The 23731-nt window shown below is 43.1% G+C and overlaps 1 protein-coding gene across 3 annotated transcripts; it reads left to right on the forward strand.

The window, feature by feature from the left end:
- The first annotated feature begins 706 nt into the window (after nt 1–706).
- Nucleotides 707–23497, forward strand: LOC122671667 (acetyltransferase At1g77540-like). 3 transcript variants are annotated; one of them, XM_043869026.1, is made up of 3 exons: nt 707–737; nt 14572–14818; nt 23157–23497. In XM_043869026.1, the coding sequence occupies exons 2-3, from the start codon at nt 14576–14578 to the stop codon at nt 23226–23228; spliced, it is 315 nt and encodes a 104-aa protein (XP_043724961.1). In that variant the 5' UTR covers nt 707–737; nt 14572–14575; the 3' UTR covers nt 23229–23497. The 3 variants fall into 3 exon arrangements, with proteins under 3 accessions (XP_043724961.1, XP_043724962.1, XP_043724963.1); XM_043869027.1 differs by lacking the exon at nt 707–737 and adding an exon at nt 1882–1902 and having other exon boundaries at nt 14571–14818; XM_043869028.1 differs by lacking the exon at nt 707–737 and having other exon boundaries at nt 14570–14818.
- The last annotated feature ends 234 nt before the right edge of the window (nt 23498–23731 follow it).

The following is a 23731-nucleotide window of genomic DNA, read 5'->3' on the forward strand; positions in this document are numbered from 1 at the left end:
GTAATGATTCAAGTGAGAGTTATATGGTGTGGAATGTTGGCAGTTAAAAAGCAACATAAATATAAACTAAGTGTAACAGAGATGAGGATGTTGAGATGGATGTGTGGCAAAACTAGGAAGGACAAAGTAAGGAATGACCACATTAGAGCTGAGTTAGGAGTAGCTCCAATTCATGATAAACTACAAGAAAGTCGTTTGAAGTTGCATGGCCATGATAAAAGTTCAATACAAAGGTGAATCGGGTTGAACCAGACCGAACTGGGTTTGATGGACACACACTTGTCCAACATGTAGCATGATAATCTAATATGCCATACTACCCAAGAAGGATGCTATTGGCAAAATGATCTCTTCTATCTATATTTAGGAAAAAATATATTGGGAAAAAAGGAAAAATCTACATACCTAATCTGGGTTTTTTTGGGGGCTAACCTACCAATATGGTTTGAGTGATTGAAGAGTGGCTCTTGCAATGGAAACTTACTGTCATAAATAGAGTATTCGTGATAAAAATTATTTTTTGGCGATTAAAAACTTCTACCACAAAAAACCAAATTTGTTGTAGTATCTGAAATAACCAATTTCCGGTCTACGAACCCCTAATAGTAAACAATTGGGGGGGAGATTTTGACACTTGATTGCTCCCGACAAATTTATTTTAATAATATTAGAGCACTTTTTTTCTTACGATTTTGACTCTGAGAGGAGAAATACATAAGAGAGAGAGAGAGAGAGAGGTTCCATGGGTTGAGACTGAGAGAATAATATTATAAAGGAGTATTTTTGTCGACTTAAGAAGTATATCAAACAATGGGTAGATTGAGATACTTGTGGGAGTCATTTTCCTTTTCCATTTCATTCATTCTTAATATCCAGTTTCTACCACATCCAAACAAACTGACAACACACAGAAGGTTCAAGAAAATTTATAGCAGTGTCATTCTATTTATGGATTCCTTCCAATAGAGGGATTATTTTAGACATTTCATTGTTTTGAATGAACAGTGAAATGTGAGGGGGAGTGTAGTCTCGTTTTTTGAACTCATGTTATGGGAATTTTTTCGCAAAGGAAAATCATAATAAAAGATCAAATTCTTGTGGAACTTAAATTGGGTATGCAATATTTTAAAGGAGTGATGGACCCAATAGTCAAACCTACTAAGCCATCGGCCTGTTTATGTGAAAGCTCTGTATTAGTGCCTTGACTGGACTTTTCTTAAAAAATCATGAATTTGTCAATGAACCATCTGTTGGTCTGACAATTCTGACTATCAATGAACCAGTGAATCATTGAGTCTATATTATGTTTTTAAAGCTGGGGAGACTTGAACATATGCCAACTTGCCTGGTCTGTTACAATGCGTCAAAATGTATAATTATCAAATGGAAGGCCTCATCCCTTTATATACTGACTAACATATATATATATATATGTGTGTGTGTGTGTGTGTGTGTGTGTGTTGTCTCCTTCAGATTTCCAATACAAACAAGAAGAAAAAGTCCGATTCTTAATCAGGCTTACTTTCAGTAGTCAACAATCCTACCAATGATTCTGTGTATTATATTCATGAAAATGAATATTAGATGTCTATCATATAATTACAAACACCTCTTTGGAAGCGATGGTGGTTGAAGTGATGCTAGTGGTGGGGGAGGCTTCTGCTCACTAAATAGTTTACATTTAATTCATGAGTTGAGCATCCTAGAAATGGATTGAGATGGTTATTCGGCTTTGTTTGTGGAGCCATTGGTTGGATTAGTGGAGAATAACAAATATATAGCAGCTATTCCTATGATATGGATCTGATGGACTCTCGATTGAGGAAGGATACAAACCGTCAAAGAGGTGGTACTGGAGAGACATAATATGTTTGGAGAGAGAGAGAGAGAGAGAGAGAGAGAGTACTTGAATAGCGTACTGTTGCATCAGGAAATCGCCGATTGGTCCTTTGGGTGTCATAACCTGCAAAAGGACGTCAGTGACAAAGGAGAACCGGTGTGGTTCCGGCCTAGGACTCTCCGATGCCTTAGTTAGATCTCTCCTAGCAACAGATGAATTACTGGAATTCAAGATGGGTAATGGGGTAGAATACCTGAGTATTTATAGTTGAGTGTGGAGGTGTGGAGAGTCTCAATTGGCGATAAGCCTTCTTCGTGGAAAAGTCTATCACGTAGTAAAGTGCCTCCTCATGAGACGTAGAGTCGTAATAGGGAAGAGGTTCCCTAAGCGTGTTGGCTAGACTTATATCTCTTTGGGATAATCCCCCTTGGTATATATCTATGTTGCAATCTTTTAGTGATAGGATAACGTAGACCTCGGTGATGACGTCATGGTTGGACCTCGTTGGCTTGCATGGAAGACTTGGTCTCTGGATGACTTCTTGGGTCTATTTCTCTTGAATTGCCGAATGGGTTCTGTCGTGTCTCGGCTTGGACCAGCCTCTTTTTTGGGCCAAGACACGTGGCCTCTCAGCACTGGAACGTGTATTTTTGGTTTATCACTTGCCCCCTACTCTCTTGGAACGGAGTGTTCAAGAGAGTAGTGTCTTTGTAGTCTTCAAGCTTGTGAGGGGCTTGTTGCAAATGAAGCTTCTTGGAAGGAGTTTTGTGATTGGGCATCTCGTGACCGTTGGATGGACTTTGCTTCTTGGGGTAGATGGTTTTTTCTCCTCTTGGTAAGTGGGAGAGGTGAGAGGTTCAAATCCTCCCCACTACCCTTTTTATTCTCTTTTTCTTTCCTTTTTGCCAACTTTTCCTTCATTCTTCACTTTCTCCTCATTTTCTCTCTCTTGGATTTCTACCCTTTTCACCTTTCTTCCTTAAGTTCAATTTTCTTGCCCCCCAAGTGTTTGTCATAATCCCTCTTTAAAGGAGATACATTTCTTTTTCTTTTTTCCTGGTCTTCGTACTCGATCACCCTCTCGTCCTCGCCCATGGTCTCGCCAGTCTCGTCTTCGTGCCCGTGTACAGTCTTGTCCACGGCTCCTACATCCGCCTCGATCTTGCCTGACCTCGGCTCTCGCCCATCTCGCTCGCGGCTGCTCGATCTCACCCATCTCAGCCTCGCCCACGGCTGCTTGATCTCGCCTGTGGCTTGCATCTCGTCTTCGGTCTCGCCCATCTCGGCCTCTCCCGTCTTGCCTGTGGCTGCCTCGACCTTGGTCCCGCCCATCTTAGCCTCGCCTATCTCACCCGCGGTGGCCTTGGCCTTGCCCGTCTCTCCCGTGGTGGCCTTGGCCTCGGTCTCGCTCATCTCAGCCTCGCCCATCTCGCTCGTGGCGGCCTTGGCCTCGTCCATCTCGCCTGTCTCGCTTGCGGCGGCCTCGGCCTCGGTCTCTTCCTCGGAGCTCTTTCAGGTTTGGCAATCATGTCTTTTTTTTTTTTTGGTATTGACTCAAAATCATCTTTCTTCGCAGACGTAACTTGAGCTCCCTGGTCGGCACTGTTTCTTCTTCTTTGTCTCTGCCCTTTTCTCATGGGTCTGGTATGTTCCCCTTACTTTGTGTGTCACTATTATTCTTTGTGAACATCTTTGTAGTTTAATCTTTTGAAGTGTTCTCTTGGATGTTTTGTTTGTGCATGCTGCAGCTTGTTCTCGAGGCAGCTTGGTGTTAGGGAGCTTCATCTGAGTAAGTCTTCTCTTCTCTTCTTATTGCTATGTTGAGTAGCTCTTCTCGTGAAGGACATGACATCGACGAGGCTACATTAGGCCCATCCTCGTCCGAGTTGAATGTGGATACCCTTCCCCCATTGCCTTCCCCTAGGCCTATACTTAGTGATGACGGGGAGGGAGCCACTAGCCTTGTCCATTCTGACGAGAGCCCAGATTCAGATGGTCATTCTAATGGAGATGATTCTGGGGTATCTGCCCCTACTATGAATACTACCAGTGGGATTGGATAGTACCATAGTTCTTTGACCTCTTCCGATTTGGCGACCTTACGTTAGTTGTATCACATCCCCTCTGAGATCGTCCTCCGCGTCCTTGGGGATGGTGATCTAGCCTTCTCCCACCGAGCCAATGAGATTTGTCTATATGAGATTTCTCTCACCAACGGTCTTCGCTTCCCTATTCTCAAGTTTGCCGAATTAGTACTAGACCACTGACATCTCACTCCTGGGCAGTTATTACCCAATTCATGGAGGGTCATCTTGGGTTTCTTCGTGTTCTTTGCTCGGTTGGGTTGCACCGCTACTGTTGCCCTGCATTCATATTTTTATGCATTGAGGAGAGGAGATGGGTGGTGCCATTTTTACCGTCGTGTCCTTAAGGGCTCCTTTGCTAATTTTGACTTCTTCAAGAAGATGCCCAATTTGGTTAAACGTTGGAGGGACCAATTTTTCTTCGCTTCGATCTCTCAATGCCCATTATGGACCCATTGGGAGGTGATCGACTTGCAGAGTGTGAACCGCTCCCTTGATCTAAACGACTTTGAGAGCGAGTCTCTCAGCTGGTGCCTAAAAGGCAATAGGTTTGATGTTCAAAAATTGGAGTCGAAAGCCTTTCAATTCCTTTAGAAGTTGAGTCCTGGTAAGTTCCTGGTCTGGTCTTTTATTCGCCTTGTATATACCTTGTTTTTCCTTTTATTTGTATTGATGCTGACTTATTTTTTCCTATGTCATGGTGCCAGTGAATCTTCGACCCAACCTTGATTGCTTTCGCACTAATACCGCGAAGAAGAAGGCGGCTCCCCAGGCTTCACGTCCTCTCAAGGATGCTTCCTCTATTCCTGCTATGATGGGTCGTGCTAACGTGGTTACCCTCCCGATCACCATGCCTGGTGTGGTCCTGGCTGTGGATGCAAAGAGGAAGGGTGGTCCCAACTCTCAGGGTGGAAAGAAGGGTTCCGTCGTCTTCAAGATTCCTCAACCTGCTCCCGCTATCACTCCCCCTATTGCTATTTCTAATGCTGCCTCTCTCTCTTCTTCTAGGGGTAATGATGTTGTCTGTTATGTCGGTGCCGGCGAGGATCCGCCTCCACCTCCCCCCTTGGTCCTTCTTTGGGATATTCATGACGGGGATTCTACCATGGCGAGTCCGGACATTGCTCGAGAGTGGGTGGACAAGGGTCGACTTCCTTTTGATCGTGATCTCTTACAGGGTGTTTTTGACTCGGAGCTGCTGAAGCCTCTCTATGGAGATATGGCCTCTGTGAGTCTACATTTCATTATCTTTTCCTTATGTTCTCATGTATTTGGGGTTTGCTGACTTTGTCTTGTGTGCAGGTTTTTTATCGCACCGTAGAAGCGGTGTCACACTGCGAGAGACATGCCTTTCAGAATGTTCTGCATACTCGGCATGTGCAGGGTCTGGAGAGGGAGGTCTTGGAGTGGAAAGCTGCTTGCGAGGAGGGTGCCGCCGAGGAGAGGAAGATGACCGAGGAGATTCGTGTACTGACTTCTTAGAAGGCTCCCTCTCTTTCATCTTCGAAGGTGTCATCGCCGGATCGTAATGTTGCCACTACTTCTCCTCTTGAGCCTGGAGATTGACTTCTCTTCATCCTATCATACTTACTTTTTGCTTCGAGCTTTATTTTAAACTTGATGCATGGACGTGTAGTTACTTTTAGAATTTCAGTGTTATCCTTGCCTTGAATCTTTGTGTTTAAGTCTTGCTTCTTTTTAGTGTTATCCTTGTCTTGTGGCCTGTTGGCCTTGGTGGCATGAGCGCCTCATGGCCGATGGGCCTTGGTGGCATCATGCCTTATGCCCTACAGGATTTGTTTAGCATAAGTGCCTCGTGGCCTATAGGCCTTGGTGGCATAGAGCCTTGTGGCCTTATGCCTTAGTTGGCATAAACGCCTTGTGACCTACAGGTCTTGGTGGCATAGAGCCTCGTGGCCGACAGGCCTTGGTGGCATAGAGCCTTAAGGTCGATAGGCCTTTGTGGCATAGAGCCTTGTGGCCGACAGGCCTTGGTGGCATAGAGTCTTGTGGTCGACAGGCCTTGGTGGCATAGAGCCTTGTGGCCGACAGGCCTTGCTTGGCATAAACCCTTGTGGCCGGAGACCTTGGTGGCATAAAGCCTCGTGGGCAGCAATGGAGAAATGCAGCTAAGAACTTTTATTACTTCAAAATCTTCAATCTTCAAAAAACTTCAAAAATCTTTGAAACATGGAAATAAACTATCACTGGTAGAACTTCTTCAGATGCTCAAAATTCCATGGTCGATCTATCTTCTTACCCCCTAGAGTTTTTATGCGATATGTCCATGGTCGTATCTGCTTGAAAATTATTTAAGGCCCTTCCCAGTTTGCCGATAATTTTTCTTCCTTCCTCGGTTGTGATGCTTGAGCTCTTCTCAGTACTAGGTCACCCTGGTGGAACAACCTCTCCTTTACTTTTGAATTGTATTACTTGGTCGTTCGCTGCTGGTATGCTACGTTCCTGAGTAACGCCTTTTCACGAACCTCGTCCAAGAAGTCCAAATTTGCTCGAAGTCCATCATCGTATGTTTATTCGTTGAAGTGTAAGACCCTGTGTGATAAGGCTAAGACTTTAATCGGTGCCAGAGCTTCGATTCTGTATGCTAGTCAAAATGGACTTTCTCCCGTGAGAGTCCTCACCGTTGTTCGATATGCCCATAGACCACTCGGAAGTTCTTCCACCCATCTCCCTTTTGCTTCATCTAGTCTCTTCTTGATCCCCTCGAGCAGTGTTCTATTTGTACCTCTACCTGGCCATTGGCCTGTGGGTAAACTACGGAGGCAGGTCGAAAGTCGATGTGGTACGTGTGACAAAAGGTTTTGAATACGGGAGGGATTGTTGAATTGTGTGCCATTATCTGTGACAAGAATCCTTGGTACCCCGAACCGGTAATTCACTTTGTTGCAAACAAATTTTTCCATCTCTTTCTTCGTTATCTTTGCCAATGGCTCAGCTTCGACCCACTTGGTGAAATAGTCAATCGCCACCACCAAATATTTTCTATTCCCGGACGTTGGCATAAAGTCCCCAAGAATTTCCATCCCCCACATGGCGAATGGTTTAGGACTAAGGATGGAAGTCAATTGTGTAGTTGGCTGATGAGGTATCGGGGTGAATAGCTGACATTTCTTGCAGGCCTTAATATAGTTTATGGTCTCTTCTTGCATCTTTGGCCAATAAAATCCTTGACGTAGTTTTATAGGCTAGGTTTTGCCCTCCTATGTGGCTTTCGCATATTCCTTCAAGCACCTCTGCTAAGGCGTACTTAGCTCCCTCGGGTCCTAAGCACCTAAGTAGCGGTGTCATGACCGCTCTCTTGTATAGCACTCCATCAATCATCGTATGCTTGGCTCAAATTTTTACTTTTCTATCTTCGACCATGTCCTCAGGCAATACATCATTCTGTATATGGTTGATGATGGGGTCCATCCAGCTTGGCCCTTCCTCGATCTCATTGACTTGTTTCTCCTTGTATGTTGGTTCATGAAGTACTTCGATGTATACCACCCTGGCTAAGTTTTGGAATTCACTATTTACTAGCCTTGATAAGGCATCTGCTGCAGCGTTCTCGCTCCATCTTGAGCTTCTCAAACTCAACCACTAAATCACGAGCTCGCATCAAGTAGGACGCCATGCATTCATCCTTTGCCTTGTACTCTCCGTTTACTTGGTTTACCACGAGTTGGGAATCACTTCGGACGGGCAGGTGGGTAATCTGGATTGCTCTTATGACTCGTAGTACGGCAAGCAATGCCGCTTATTCTGCCTCGTTGTTTGAGACTTGGAACGTGAACCAAAGTGCGGATTGAATCCGAAAACCTTTAGGGCTGGTGATCATGAACCCAGCCCCGCTCCCTGTCGCATTACTCGATCCGTCCATGAACATCTCCCACGATCCTCGATAATGCTCTTTATGTCCCGCCTCTTCCGGTTCGGTCTCTGAGAAAGTGTATTCAACTATAAAGTCCGCCAGTGCTTGACCCTTGATTACCATTCGAGGTTGGAACTTGATGTCATACTCACTTAACTCCACCGACCAGGTGATCAATCGCCCTGATATGTCCGGCTTGTTTAGCACCTTCTTCAACGGTAGGTCTGTGAGTACTACAATCGTATGGGCTTAGAAGTATGGCCTTAGCTTTCTTGCCACGATCATGAGCGCATAGGCTATCTTCTCAATCTTGGTGTACCTGGTCTCTGCATCGATCAACACGTGGCTGACGTAGTAGATGGGCTTCTGCTGCTTTCCTTCCTCCTTTAGTAACACTGCACTTACCCCTACTGGGGTTGCTGCCAAGTAGAGTTCTAATTCTTCGTTAGATTCTGGTCGCCCTAGCAATGGCGGACTTTCCATGTACTTTTTTAACTCCTCGAAGGCTCTCTGGCATTCTTTTGTCCATGTGAAGTCTTTAGGACTTCTCAGGTTCTTCAATGTTTTAAAGAATGGCAAACACTTGTCCCCAACTCGCGACATGAACTTTGTCAAGGCTGCTATCCTTCCATTCAACCTTTGCACCTTTCTTACTGTTCGGGGTGGCGACACCTCTCGGATGGCCTTAATCTTCGTCGGATTAGCTTCTATGCCTCGAGCCGAAACCATGAAGCCAAAAAATTTTCCTGATGTCACGCCGAAGGCGCACTTTGCTGGGTTCTTCCTCAATACCTAGAACAGTTCCTTGAGATCGGCTACATGGTTTTCGGCTTGGACACTTTTCACGAGCATGGCATCCACGTATACCTCCATATTGCACCCGATCTGTGCCTCAAACATCTTATTGACCATCCTCTGGTAGGTTGCTCCTGTGTTCTTTAGTCCGAATGGCATGATGCGGTAGCAGTAGGTTTCCTGATCTGTTCTGAAGGCAGTGTAGGTCTCATCCTGCTCATTCATGAGGATCTGGTTGTAGCCTGAGTATGCGTCCATGAAGCTCAGAATCTCATGACCTACAGTCGCGTCTATTAATAGGTCGATCCTTGGCAGAGGGTATTCATCCTTTGGGCATGCCTTGTTTAGGTCGGTATAGTCCACGCACATTCTCCACTTTTCATTTGGTTTAGGAACCATCACGACATTTACGAGCCAAGTGGGGAATTTCTCCTCCTTGATGAAACCCGATCGATTCAACTTCTTGACCTCTACTTTGATTGTCACTTGTCTATCAAGGGCAAAATTCCTTCGCTTCTATTGTACTGGCTTCCTAGCTGGATCCACGTGCAACCTATGTTTGGCAATGTACCGAGGTATGTCTGGCATGTCTGACGCCGACCATGCAAAGACATTCGAGTTCTCCTTCAGGAATCGCCCCAGTTTATCTTTCTGTTCTTCATTTAGTAATGACCCAACCTATACTGTTTTGGTGGATTCATCCTCGCTAAGAGGGAACGGGATGAGATATTCTATTGATTTTTCCCTTTATTCCATGAGCTCATGTCTTTGGTCGCTAATGAGGTTCTCTACACATAGAGCCATCCCCCGAGTGTTGCCATTATTCTTCTTGACAAACAGTGCGTAACACTCTCTGGCTATCTTCTGGTCATCCTTGATCTTGCCAACGCCATTCTCTATTGGGAACTTTATCTTCAGATGTATGGGTGATACTATCCCCTTGAGGGCAGTTAGAGCTGGTCACCCCAGAATGCCGTTAAAGGATACGACCAACCTTACTACCATAAAGGTAACCATGATCCGTGGCTTGTCGAGGGTGGTCTCTGAAGCTGACTGGCAATTCGATTATTCCTCTAATAGAGGAGGAGGCGCCCAAAAATTCGTGTAGATAGGTTGCCTCAGGTTTGAGCTTATCATTGTTGAACCCAAACTGTCTGTAGGTTTCTAGTGAGATTACGTCCATGGACGCTCCAGTGTCAACCAACATCCTATGTACAGCTCGATTGGCTATCCCCACCTGCACCACTGGGGCGTCTTCATGTGGTAAGCTTATTCATTCCAGGTCAGCTTTCGAGAAGGAGATTACCGTTTTTGTCTTGGCTACTTTGTTTGACACCTCCGTCACCCCAACGAACTGAGCATGGGCTTTTGCCTTTTCTGTGGACTCCTGCCCTGGTCCTCCTAATATAGTAAGGATCGGGGCTCCTCTGGTGTTGCTAGGTCTTGAACCATCCGTTCTTTATTCTGGGCTGCCTCTATCTCCGTCGCGATCTGTTCTCCTCTCTTCGCACCGTGGCTCCTCTCTTCCTCGATCTTGGTCTCTGCCTCCTCGGCCTGAACGACCGTCTCGGCCTCCCTTCACGTACCCGCTCAGGTTCCCTGCCCTTATAAGTTGTTCTATTTCTCTCTTCAGTTGAATGCATTCTTCTGTGTCATGCCCCGTGTCTTTGTGAAAAAGATAGAATTTGTTGGATTCTCAGGTCCCGCAAGCATGGGTCAAGGCTAGTGGAGTAAGTCACGATCTTGAATTTGCATAAGGATCTGTGACCTGGTAGTGTTCTGGGGAGTGTAGTCGGGGCTTCCAGCTCAATTAGTCTTCTCTGGTCGACGCTTAGCTTTTTTCGGTCGACGATCACCTTTCTCCTTTCTCCTGTCGGCGCTCAGTTTTAGGTCATTTGTTTTCTCCATGATCATCCTGTGCTAATCTTTTATTCTCCTGGGGCTTGGCTTCGATCACCTTCTTCCGGGCTTATAATACTTCGGCCATGTTGGCAAACTCATTGTACCTCTCCAATAGTTCCTTCATTGTCCTTGTCTCATGCCGTGCTAGGTTCTTAATGAGGTCTAGGTCCCTGATGCCCCCGGCTAGGGCTGCATGCTGAGTTTGGTCATCTTGGTCTCTGACCTCCAAGAATTCCTTTGTAAATCTGTTGACATACTCCCTAAGGGACTCCTCTGGATTCTGTATCACGTTCAATAGGTTGACTGTGGTTTTCTTCTGCTTGACGCTGCTTTGGAAGCGAGCGACAAACTGCTCGCAGAGTTCTACGAAAGTACTTATAGATCGAGGCTTCAGCCTTGAAAACCACGAAGTGGCTGCACCCTTGAGGGATACCGGGAATGCTCGGCATGAGACAATGTCTGATCTCCCGTATAGGGTCATCATCTTGTTGAAGTAGTTGATGTGATCATTGGGGTCCGTGGTACCGCTGTAAAGTTCGAAGATAGGTAGCCTGAACCGGGTGGAGAGAGATGCACTCATGATTTCTATCAATAATGGGTGTTGGCCTGGTATGGAGTGTGTTTCACCCTTTGTTTGCTTCTTCAATCCTTTCAACTTCTCGTCTAACTCTCAGAGTCTTTTATCTAACTCTTCATCACGTGACCGTCCATCATGCCTGGTCGCACGTACACTGCGAACCCGTTCTCGACCCCTTCTTGGTGTTTCTTCCCATGGTGAGTTTTGATGTGATGAGCCTTGATGAGAACGTGAGGGACTCTCTTCCCGACACGTCCGACTTGGCCTTGGTGTATAACTTCCTCCTAACCGCCCTTGGAATACCGATCTTCTGATTGAACCATCCTGATTAGGTTCCACCGATCTATGCGTTTGGGATGCCTCACGTTCTGATCAGATCGGCAGATCCACAGTTCTCATGGGATGATGTGAAGGATTTCCTTGCGGATGAAATTTGTGCATCTCGCAGGTCTCTTCGATCTTTCACCTCCAGGGACTGACCTCCTAGGGTTTTGCTCCTGCTGCGGGATTGGCTCTGTCCTCGGCAGTGGCACCACCCTCCTGCGGGAGGTCGCCCAAAAAAGGTTTTGGTCCTGGAGAATCTGTCTCTGCAAGTCATTAATCTGACCCACTGTTGCTGGTGCGTTTGGATTAGCTATTGCTTCCCTGAGTATTTCTCCATCAAGATTTATCTCTCCTGCGTCGACGTGCACGTTCTTCGGGTTCTCCATCTCTTGAAGTCCTTGATGAGTGGTTCTCCGACGAGAGCTCTCCGGTGGTGGTGTCTCGTTCCTCTCCCTCGGAGCATTGGTAGAGGGAGTGGCCTTCTTACGTGGTGCCATTTAGTACTTGAGGAAGCGAGCTAGTAGAAATGTAGGCTAGCGTCGTTCCCACAGACGACGCCAATCTGTTGCCTCAGGAAATCGCCGATTAGTCCTTCGGGTGCCGCAACCTGCAAAAGGACGTCAGTGACAAGGAGAACCGGTGTGGTTCTGGCCTAGGACTCTTCGATGCCTTAGTTAGATCTCTCTTAGCAACAGATGAATTACTGGAATTCAAGATGGGTAATGGGGTAGAATACCTGAGTATTTATAGTTGAGTATGGCGGTGTGGAGAGTCTCAATTGGTGATAAGTCTTCTTTGTGGAAGAGTCCATCACGTAGTAAAGTGCCTCCTTGTGAGACGTAGAGTCCTAATAGGGAAGAGGTTCCCTAAGCGTGTTCTTCACGTATTGAGTTTGGCTAGACTTATATCTATTTGGGATAATCCCCCTTGGTATATATCTATTTGGGATAATAGATATATACCAAGAGGTTCCCCAAGCGTGTTCTTCACGTATTGAGTTTGGCTAGACTTATATCTATTTGGGATAATCCCCCTTGGTATATATCTATGTTGCGATCTTTTAGTGATAGGCAACGTAGACCTCAATGATGACGTCATGGTTGGACCTCGTTGGCTTGCATGAAAGACTTGATCTCTGGATGACTTCTTGGGTTTATTTCTCTTGGATTACCGAATGGGTTCTATCGTGGCCCAGCTTGGATTAGCCTTTTTTTGGGCCAGGACATGTGGCCTCTCGGGACTGGTGTGTGTATTTTTGGATTATCTCGTACGTAATTGTTTGCCACCTTGGATTGAACATATCTGATAGATGGAACATATGAGTTTTTTATGGGATGAAACTAAAATAAGTCCAAAAAATAACTAACATGATAAGATTTAAAAAAAAAACAAAAAAATTAAAACTGCTATGAGGCCATAAAGAACAGAACCTGTAAGGCTAAGACGGTTCTAGAAAAAGGGCATCCTTGCTTGCTCTAACCCGCCTCAAGCGGGCATTTAATAAACACTATGTTACTAATTCTGGCTTTAGTTCAATGATTTAAATGTGCAAACTTGGAGCGTACCTGTTCATTTGCATGATAAAAACCAAAACCAAATGTCAATGGCCAAATTCAGATATGCAGGCCAAAACTACAGATAGAAAAACTCAAGATTCCCCCCCCCCCCCCCCCCCCCAAAAAAAAAAAAAAAAAAAAAAAAAAGGGAAGTTAAGAACTTCCAATTAAAGCAGCAAATCAGTCCAAAATTTTAGTCGAATGTAGTTTTGGAATAGAAAACATAGTTCCATCGAGATGATCAATACTTGGAGGGGACTTTGTCAGATCAGGAACTTAAAAAACATGACACTGCAAGTAATGTAGTTGCAAAAATAATATGGTATGGCAGCATCGGAGCAAGATAGTCTTCATCAAATACAGAAATCCCTTGTTATATATGTACATAAGAACCAAGGGAACCCATAAATCAAAGATGCGGCAGCGGTGGTGATGCTGTTCTGTGGAGATCTTCGCCGATGCAATCGTTGGAGATGGTTGCAGCAAAGGTTGCGGAGATGGTGGTGAGAGAAATCACAAGATCTGTAAAGTTTGAAGGTTCAGTTCTCATGGAGAAAGAGAGAGAGAGAGAGAGATATTAGGAGGAGACACGTACATGACTCTTTGTATTTGAGGAAGTGAAGGGACGTGTCTCATAGGGGTATAGAGAATTGACTTTTGAGAGGGAGTAACATGTAAAGGGGTCGTATGGATTAGAGGGAGGGGTATTTTAGTCTAATTAAAAAGGAAGGAGAGACTTGAGAGAGAATAGAAGAGGATGTAGGAAGAAGGGGCGTGTTGTTTTGAATAAGAGATTAGTTGGTAATTATTCGTTCGAGTGAGAGGCTTGAGAGAAAATAGGAGAGGGTACAGGGTACAGGAAGAAGGAACACGACTATTTGAATAGGGTATTTTTATCAGTTAAAATAATTAACGATGATAATGATATAGAACTTGTAATTTTGTTTTGACCTTTTGATTCCCTTTGTATTGTATTCAATTTTTTTTTTTAATTACAAATAAAAAAGTTTTTAAAATTGCATGCATATAGTCCCCATAAGCCTCAGATTATTGTAGCACCACCCCTATCAAATGTTTCATATAACCTCCCTATTTTAATGTTTTCCTAATACCTTTTCTCCAAGGCATGAAACTACACAATGTTGGTGTAGCAACTAGCAAATCCTCTCCCTATATAATTTAATAATGATTAGAGAAAATGTTCTCTATTGGAGGGTGGGGGCGCAGGCCATGCCCAAACATAGTGGCGGGGGAGGTTTGAAATGATCGACCCGCCCGCCCCCATGAAAGGCTGAAATCCCATCCCTGAGATGCCAACGAGTGCCCTCATTGGTTGCCGCGTGCACATGGCCCCTGCGCTCCCCCACAAAGAATTGCTCCCTTCATTATTATATATAATATATAAAATGGTGTATGATCCCCTGGTGGCTCATAGCTTTGTGGATATGAAATCTCAACAGTCACCACCAGTTTAAAATCCTCTGCAGTTCGTGAATCTTGCAGTGCGGTGCGGGTTTTATAGAGCGCCATGTGGCACTGGAAGATCGTGCGGTTGAGATTGTTTTGGCACATTTTTATGCTTTACAAAGTCACCTGGTCCAAAATTATAGAGAGACAAGAGAGATGGCTGAAGAGGGTTCGAATAATGTCTTATGGAACGAAAGCCAAAGCAGGTTCGAAACAGAGGACAGGGAAGCTTACCTACAGTACGAGCTGAGAAGTGGCGGGAAAGTGATGAACATCCTTCACACCTTCGTTCCATCCAGTAAGAGAGGCCAAGGCCTTGCTTCACGTCTCTGCGTCGCAGCCCTCAACCACGCAAAAACCCACTCCATGTCTGTTATCCCTACCTGTTCTTACGTTTCTGTAAGTTCCTCAACCGACCATTTCCTTTGTATTGTGCGTTTGTGCTAAAAGTCTATGGGCAAGTAATTTTGAATTTTGATGGCCGTATCTTAGGATTTGGAGTTGAAAGCTTAGCTTCTCTCTCTCTACCGAAATTTTATTGGGTTTCCGATGAAAATATGGGTGAACATTGATGGGCTTTTTTAAGCTTGGATTTTTTTCCTCAGATGAATATCTTCATAATTTGATCCTCCGCTATTTTCAAAGCTTCCTTGTAAGATTCGATTCGATGCAACTGTGGATTCAATTAGGATTTCTAGTTATAATCAATAGCTGCCTGAGGGCTTTCTAATGAAGGTGTTCCTGTTAATTTAAGCATGAATCAATTTTGTGGTAGTTAATTTTCAGACTAAACCAACGGTGTCTTGACCGAGGCCTTTTTGTGGTCATTAGTACCTTCCCAGTTTAAGTACAGATGTTTGTACTTCCCTGCTTTGTCCAATAATCATCTTCCACACCTCTCATTAGCTGGTATATACTTTAGAGTATAGACGTCTCTTTTACCCCTTAATTTTCAATATTTCATGACTGAGTTGTTGATTTCTAGCAGTTTCAATTCTATCTTTAGTCTGAATTTAGGATTTTTCAACATTTGGTTATTAGAGTAGAAGTGATTCTCGTATATCAGTAGTTAGTGCATACTTCTCTAGTACCCACATTCATTTGTATAGCCTCTTATGGAATTTTTTTTATGGTTGTAATGGTCAGATTGATCAATGGTATTAAAAAAATCTTATACTGAAGTAAATATATGATCTCTTATGTGTTTAATGAAAAAAGAGGGCAAAAGCCTCGATTCAAGGAAAGGAAATAGAAAATGTTGATAAATTTGAGTTTAATGTATAAAGAAGGCATGTGAAGTATCTTTTACTGCTTGTTCCTTAGCAAACAATTCTTTGGCTATACATTGACAACTTATGGTGGGATTATCAAAATATTTTGGTTTCCACAATGTGACAATAAGATAGACTAAATTTCTCACCAATGTGCGATAGAGTTCAAAATAAAAAAGAGTCTCTCCATCAGTGGGATGAGCTTGACATTGGGTTCTAGTGGAGTCTTAACTGATTGGGTTCTAGTGGAGTCTTAACTGTCTTACTATGAGACAGTCTACCTTTGGAGAGTAGATCAGAGGCATACTTAGCTTGAGACAGAATATAACCAACATGTGTTGAAGTAACTTCAACGCCCAAAAATATCTAAGATTACCAAGATATTTTTTTTCTCAAATTGTTGATGAAGAAAAGTTTTAAGATTTTAAATACCCTCGGAATCATCACCAGTAATAATCAAATCATCTACATATAAAAGTTATAATACAAGGTCTTGACCCATCTGCCGAATGAAGAGTGTTGAAAGCGTATTTTAGATCAATATCTTTTTTGTTATCTTCAAGTGAGCGTAATTGAAAAGGTGAGGATCCGTGCCTACTAGGAGACGAAATCAGTATCAGATCCAGTACAAAGTTGAAGAGAACTAGTAGGGAGAGACTGTTGCTTACAGGAAAGGGAGGCCTAATTGCTTGCGTCAATTAAGTAATTCAACTGATTTGTGGCCTGGGTTCCCTAAAATTTTCAATGAAATATCTCGATTCCCGTTGCATTAGAGATTGAGTTAGTATTTTTCTAGAGAAGGAAAAGGAAAGCAAACAAGCAACAAGGGATGCCATTAAGCAAGAGGAAGCATGCCTGAGCTAACATAAGGCAAGAACAAATGAAAGTACACTTCCCTATCTCGGTCCTTGCTCTCAACGCAAACGATAGTCAGGTAGTCAGGGAGTCAAGCTATCATGTGAGCTCAGAGAAAAGCCAAGAGCGTAAATAGTGGAACTGAATGTTTTGAACCATGCCCTTGGAGCTTGTTTGAGACCATAAAGTGCTCGACAATGAAGACTGTATGAAAGATAGACTGAGTTTACAAATAAATGCTGTTGCAGTCTGTAATTGAATAGTAGTCATTTGGACAATTGGAGTAAAGGTTTTTTTGTAGTCAATACTATATCCTTGATTGTAACCCTTGGCAACTAATCTGGCTTTTGTACTATTTAACTGTCTCAACTGATCTGGTTTTTATGTTGTACACCCACTTGCTTCCTATAGCAGTTTCGCCAGGAGGTAGTGTGACTAAGTCCCATGTATGCTGATTTTGCAAGATATCCAATTCTTCTGATATGACTTGTTTCCGTAGAGGATAAGGAGAGCCTTCTCTGAAGGATGTGGGTTCATAGATTGCAAAAAGGGTGAGAAATAGCTATGAAAATCACAAAGTTTGATTGACTGTTCTCTTGTTCTCACTAGATTACGGCGAGAGAAATCTGAAATGGACTCAACAGGCCTTAGTTCTGAAGTAACTCTTGTTGCGAGGTCCATCATTGGAGGAGTCTTAGTGGGAATAGACTCTCGTGGTGGATCAGATGAGACTTCAATTGGAGTATGTTCATGTGGTGATTCATCAATATAAGAATTTGGATATACAGGACTAAGTGTAGTAACAAAAGACTGAGGGGGACAGTTATCAGGAAAAAGATCTATGAGCTGGTTGGCGGATGAGGAGCCACAAGAACGATACTGAGGAAGAGTATAAAATGGTTTGTTTTCCCAAAAATGTGATGAGAAATATGTTAACTTCTGAGCAACAGGATCATAACATAGATATCCTTTATTCTGAATGTCATATATTAGAAAAACATAGGGAGTAGACCAAGCAGAGAGTTTGTCCCATTCATGTTTTGGAAGAAGAATAAAACAAGTGCACCAAAAAACATGAAGTTTAGAGTAGTCGAGAGCAACTCCAAAGAGTCTTCAAAAGGACATAGACCATTAGTTACAGACGAGGGAATTTTGTTGATGGCATAAACTGATGTGAGTGCACCTCCCCACCCCCAAAAAAAAAAAAAAAAAAAAAAAAAAAACTGTTTAGGAACAGTTAATGACAAGAGTAATACACGAGTGGTTTTAATAACGTGTTTATATTTGTGCTTAGCAACACCATTTTGCTGGGGAATGTTAAGATAGGAAAGCTAGGGTTAAGTGCCATAACTTGAAGTAAATCTCTGGAATCATTTTGGAGATATTCCCACTGAGTCCAACGGAAAAACTTCAATTGTTTTGGAAAATTGAGTTTTAACTATGGACACAAACTGTTTGTAGACAGATAAAAATTCAAAACAGTAGCTCTACAGATATATCCACGTGAACCTCGAGTAATCATCCACAAAAACCATATGGTAACGTGAAAGACTCATTGTTTTCTTTGGAGTAGGTCCCCATTATCAGCATGTATGAGATCAAAAGGGGTTGAAGATATAGTACTTCTAGTGAACAAAAATGATGAATATTTAGCAAGTTGATACCCACATATTTTTTAAAAAAGAGTTTTCAGATCCAAGTTTTCCAGTATAAATTAAATATTGAAGTTTAGATTGTGAAACATAACACAAATGAGAATGCCAAAGAGAGTAAAAAAGAAGATGGGGCAGTGGTGGCAACAAGCTGATGTATTGTTTGAGGAATATACAATGTCTGAAGTTCAAAAAAACGTTCCACTTTATGGCATGTCCTAGTTGTCATTTGACTCATTCTCGTTGATGGATCTTGCACAATACAACTAGAAGAAGAGAACGAACCAAAGGCCCAGGTCACATAGGGGTGTGTTTGGTAACCCTCCGAAAAGGTATTTTCAGTGTTTAGAACCAAAAAAGGGCATTTGTTAAGTCTGGTTCATTTTTTGTTTTCCCTACGTGAATTGAGTATATGGAAAAAAAAACACAAGTTAAAATAAAGTTGTTTTGTTCTAGAAACAAATCGAGATTAACACAAATCCTTTTAACCCTGACTCTCCAACCTCACATCTCTCGTCTCAAAGCGTCGTCTTCCCCATGAGTCACAATCGTCTCACTTCATCTTCCTCGAGAGCAGTGGCAGAAATTCCGTCGGCTTTTCTCCAGTATGTACCCCTCTCTCTCTTTGTCCTCATCCTTCTAAATCCACTGTCTCCTCTCTCTCTTTCCCTGTTCGTCTTTCCCGATTCGAAACTCCGGCCAGATGGAATAGAGCAAAATGCCTTGCCTTCGCCCAAATCAACAAGGTAACATAGATGCAACAGATGACGATGTGTAACACCCAATTCCATGAGCAAAAAGATCACCAAGATTCAAACACCACTAGCCAAACACAAAGTTTGCCTGTGCTTGGAGCAGAGTAAAATTCATCTTTCACTTGTTTCTTGTTTGGTGTGCCACTTTTAATTGCATTGAGACTCGAGAGTTGATACTTGAGAGACTGAAGAATCATTGAATGTGTCGTTATGGTAGTACTTAAGAATCACAACACGAAGTTGCAAAGCCAAACACGAAGTTTGCTCGGGCTTGGAGAAGAGCCATTGAGGTGGAGAGGGTGAGGGAGCGGTGAGAGAGGGAGAAGCCCCCTCCCACAATAGAAAATATAGAGAAGCCTACTTTGAATTTTCTGGTTTGCTTCGCTTCTTCTATTCACCCATTCATTTATAAACTCTAATTCGTATTGTACAATACTTAATTTTCACGAAGAAATCCTATTAGAAGTTAGTATCCATCGGCTTGCTTTTAAAAGTCTATGCCCGTTGTTTGTTACATAGAGAAGCCTACTTTGAATTTTCTGGTTTGCTTCGCTTCTTCTATTCACCCATTCATTTCTTGTTGGAACCGCTTCCTCTAAAAGGCCGACCTTGTAGGAAAGGGAGGAAACAATACGTATATCATACAGGAGCTCTAACACGTTGGACTATCCAAAGGGGGACACGGGTGGATAAATAATTCAACACCTGCCCGCTCCCAGGGGGACTCGATACCGTGACCCCTGCCTGCTTTGATACCGTGTTGGAACGGCTTCTTCTAAATGGCCAACCTTGTAGGAAAGGGAGGAAACAATACATATATCATACAGGAGCTCTAACACGGCGGACTATCCAAAGGGGGACACGGGTGGATAAATAATTCAACACCTGCAACTCTAATTCGTCTTCTACAGTACTTAATTTTCATGAAGAAATCCTATTAGAAGTTCGTATCCATCGGCTTGCTTTTAAAACTATGTGTCCATTGTTTGTTACCATGTAGATGGCTTTGTTAGTTTTTAGACTCTGGGGAGGTAGCCATAGTGCTCTATTTGTTAAGAACCAAATGCATACGCAGACACGGTGCCCTATATGATGGTTATGTCATCTCAGACTCAGGGTCTGAACACTTTTGTGGGTTGATGAGTAGAGGGAAAGTGCAAACAGATGATTTCCAGATTTCCTCGGCTTCTCTCTCTTTCTTTGATTCCATTTCCTTTTCCTTTTCTCTTTCTATTTTTCCTGCAAGATTTGAGTGTGTTTTGCTTTTAGGTTCGAGATTGAGCCTTTTATTATATCCTGTCGTCTTACTTTTCATCTTTCCCTCCCTTTTTTTCTACTTAAAAGTGGAATATTGTATTATTATGGTAATCAATGCATTGTAAATATATTGTTTCTCCTGCCCCGTACATTATAGTGCCATCTATGCTTATGTTAGTTCTTTCAAACAGACCATAAAAGTGTAGAAGAAGACGATGTTCTTTTAAATCCGAACAACAGAAAATGGAATTGGTTTTAGTGATGGGCAAATGGAAGATGATAACAGTAGCAACAGATCAGTGTCTTTGTGCCCAAGTCGTAATGGTTAGGAACAAGTACAGAGAAGGGGGGCAAGGACATTAGAGTAAGAGCTGAAGTTTGGAGAAGGTGGTGGAGAAAGGAATCTTTTACCACTAAAATGTAATAATAATTTAACTTATAATGAGTGTATATTTGGTATTGTAGAAGTGCTTCCAATGTTATTTACACTGCCTTCCAAACACATGTCTGATTCTTTTGTGATTCAGAAACATTTCTTTCACTGTTATCAAATACACAATTATCTCACAGAAGTGTTCTCCAAGATTATAAACATTTAAAAACACTTTAACTAAAAAACGCTAGCAGAGCATAAGTGTTACCAAACATGGCCTAATTGACTAATATATTGGAGATTCATACAAAGAGGGACCAAATATATGATTATTTGCTTGAATGGTACTAATATGAGACACTCAAAACATTTCCATCCGCAGTATGTATTGAAGGAAACTGTTATCGGAACAGAATCAGAGAAAATTGAAGGGTTAAACGTCATGTGATTGGAAGCACTCAAGTCAATAAACCAGGAAGAGGTACCTGAAATAGCAGACAGAGTACTGTTAGAAAAACGGTTACCGAGAGTGGACAACGTCATACTAATAACATGAACTTAAACTGCCGAGAAGTAGCCGGGTTGAGTAATAGTGTGAGACCCAGGGCCAGACAAGACAGGTGTTGTATGCTGTGGAGTTGTATTCTGGGGCTGTCTTTGAATGGGCACCTGTCGGTTATTTTTCTTGTTAGGACAGTGATACTTCAGACAATCCATTGCCTGCCAGTAGTTGCAGCGGACTTTGGTCAAATCAACTTGGCCAGTGGGTGTCTGAGGCAGGCCAGGAGTAATATCCGAGGTTGCCATAAGAGAATGGAGTTGGGTGACAGGTAACAGGTGACGGGTGATGGGTGGTTATGGGATGACGGGTGATGGATGGTGACGAATAACGGGTGGTGAGGGGTGGTTGTGGGTTGGGTTGGGTTTGGTGGGTGTGACTGGAGCTGTTGTTGCTGGGGTGATTATGGGAGCAAGAGGGTGGGGTGGATATAGGAATCAGCAGATAAGCAGAGAGGGGAACAGAGTGCAAGGGGTTGCAGAGTGTTGCAGGGTGCTGGGGTTGCTGGGTTGGGGTGCAAATGGTTGCGGGTGGTGGTGCGAAGGAAATAACAGAAGGCAGGGGCTGTGCGCAGGCGTACACAAGCACGATGGTGAGCACAGGTGGGGGTGTGAAGGAAATAGCAGAATGTGGGGGCGAGCACAGGTGAGGTGCGAAAGCACATGCACGGGCGGTGGTTTATAGAGGTGCGGGTCTCAGGGGAGCTTGTAGACAAGATGATTTCAGGGAAAGAAATAAGAGGGGGAAGGCGTGTGAGGGAGTGGTCTCACGGGTTGGGGTGCGTGATGGTCAGGGATGTTCAAGAATGTTCCGGGATGTTGGGGGGGTCGCAGTGGGTTAGGGTGCCGGGGATGTTGCAGTGGGTTGGGGTGCGGGGTGAGCGAAGGTGTGCTGTGGGGTGGGTGTAGAAGAGGGTGGTGGTGTGACCGGGGGCAGAGAGGAGGTAGTTGCTGTGGCTGGCAGGGGCGATCTCAGACGGGTGGGGATGGCATGTGGGTTCTAGCAGATGGGGTGTGCAGGGGCGAGTTGACTTGTGACAGGGAGCAATGAGCAGCAGTAGACTAGGACAGCGTGCAGCAGCAGCAGGACAGGAATGAAGGCAGATGCGATCATGGCCGAATAGAGGTGATCACAGACAGTAACAGGACATGGGAGAGCTCAGACGGGTGATCTCAGATTGCCTCTGATACCATGTGAATTCTGGTAAAACTCGCATCTTGTAGATTCATTTACGAGAGAATAAATACAGTTGAATGGTGGCCATGCATGGTAGGTCTATTAGTCTATACAAGGTAAGACTATTGAGAATACAATATACAAAGAGAAAATTCCAATAGCTAACATCCAGCTAACACACATACGACTGGAATTTATTCCTCGATTTAGGTCTAAATTGACTGATGTCATAGAAAACAATAGTAGTTTTGATCAAAATCACCAAGATGTTTCAGTTTCACCCATCATCATAACATTAGCTTCCATTTTTAAAACTGTTTGTATTCAGGATTACACATGTATCTTATGTTCGCAATTATGGATAGAGTTGGAAGTCCATAAGCTTATAGCTCATGTCAACCCATTCTGATCCCACATTACAACTGTGAGGGACTTTCGGTATTTTGATCTACATGCGTTGACGTGTATATTCATACATACTTACGAATGAAAATAGATTTTGTTGATTGGTTTATGACCATATTTGGTAAGAAAATTTTTAGGGCCTTGCAATTGAAAATTTTTAGGTCAGCTGTCAAGTAGTGCTTATGGTATATGGATTGCAAATATTTGGAGGAAATGCTTGGATAAGAGGTTGCTTTTCCTTTCTTTTCTCCTTGTCTTCTTCACTAGTTGAGAGGGTTGGAGCCTTGCCCCAATATTATACACTTTGGCATCCCAACTCTAATTCAAAATACGTCCATGCATGCACAAAATATTGAAAGGTCATTTTCATGTATCACATACTTTTCACATGTTGCTTGATAATATATTACCTTGGGTCAAATTAACTTTTGCAGGTCACATTTCTTCCTCAGAATCCTTCTTGGAATTCAATCATATACACAGAGAATATCAGGTCTAGTATATGAGGTTGCTTTTCAGCCCTAACGAGCATGGATATTGATTGCAATAAATAAAATTTCCAGATGGCTGACTTTCATTCCCTAATTGTTGCCATCGAGATTTGTTATGGCTATATATTTAAATTTTGAATCAAAATAAACTGTCGTTATGTCTCATCACATCTGATTCTTTCATATACCGATTTCACCTCTTTCACATAAGATGCATGCACATGATAGGACTTATAAAAGGCCAAACGACCCAGGTGGATATTGCACTAAATGCATTTTCAAATATCTTTCTTATATTATTACTATTACAATGAAAAACTAAAAGCAGGAATGTAAATAATATTATCTATCTTGGCATCCCTTTTTAGCCACATGACAGGCCAAGTAGGACCAATCAAGACCATTATATGGGGAGCTGACAACCTGCATTGTCCACATGTAAAGTTTCGCTCCTTGCTTCAATTATAAGGCTGACCATGTCATTTTCTTTGTTTATATGATACCAAAATCTTCAAGGA

The sequence above is a fragment of the Telopea speciosissima genome, chromosome 8 (genome assembly GCF_018873765.1).
Source record: "Telopea speciosissima isolate NSW1024214 ecotype Mountain lineage chromosome 8, Tspe_v1, whole genome shotgun sequence".
In the NCBI taxonomy this organism is placed as follows: domain Eukaryota; kingdom Viridiplantae; phylum Streptophyta; class Magnoliopsida; order Proteales; family Proteaceae; genus Telopea; species Telopea speciosissima.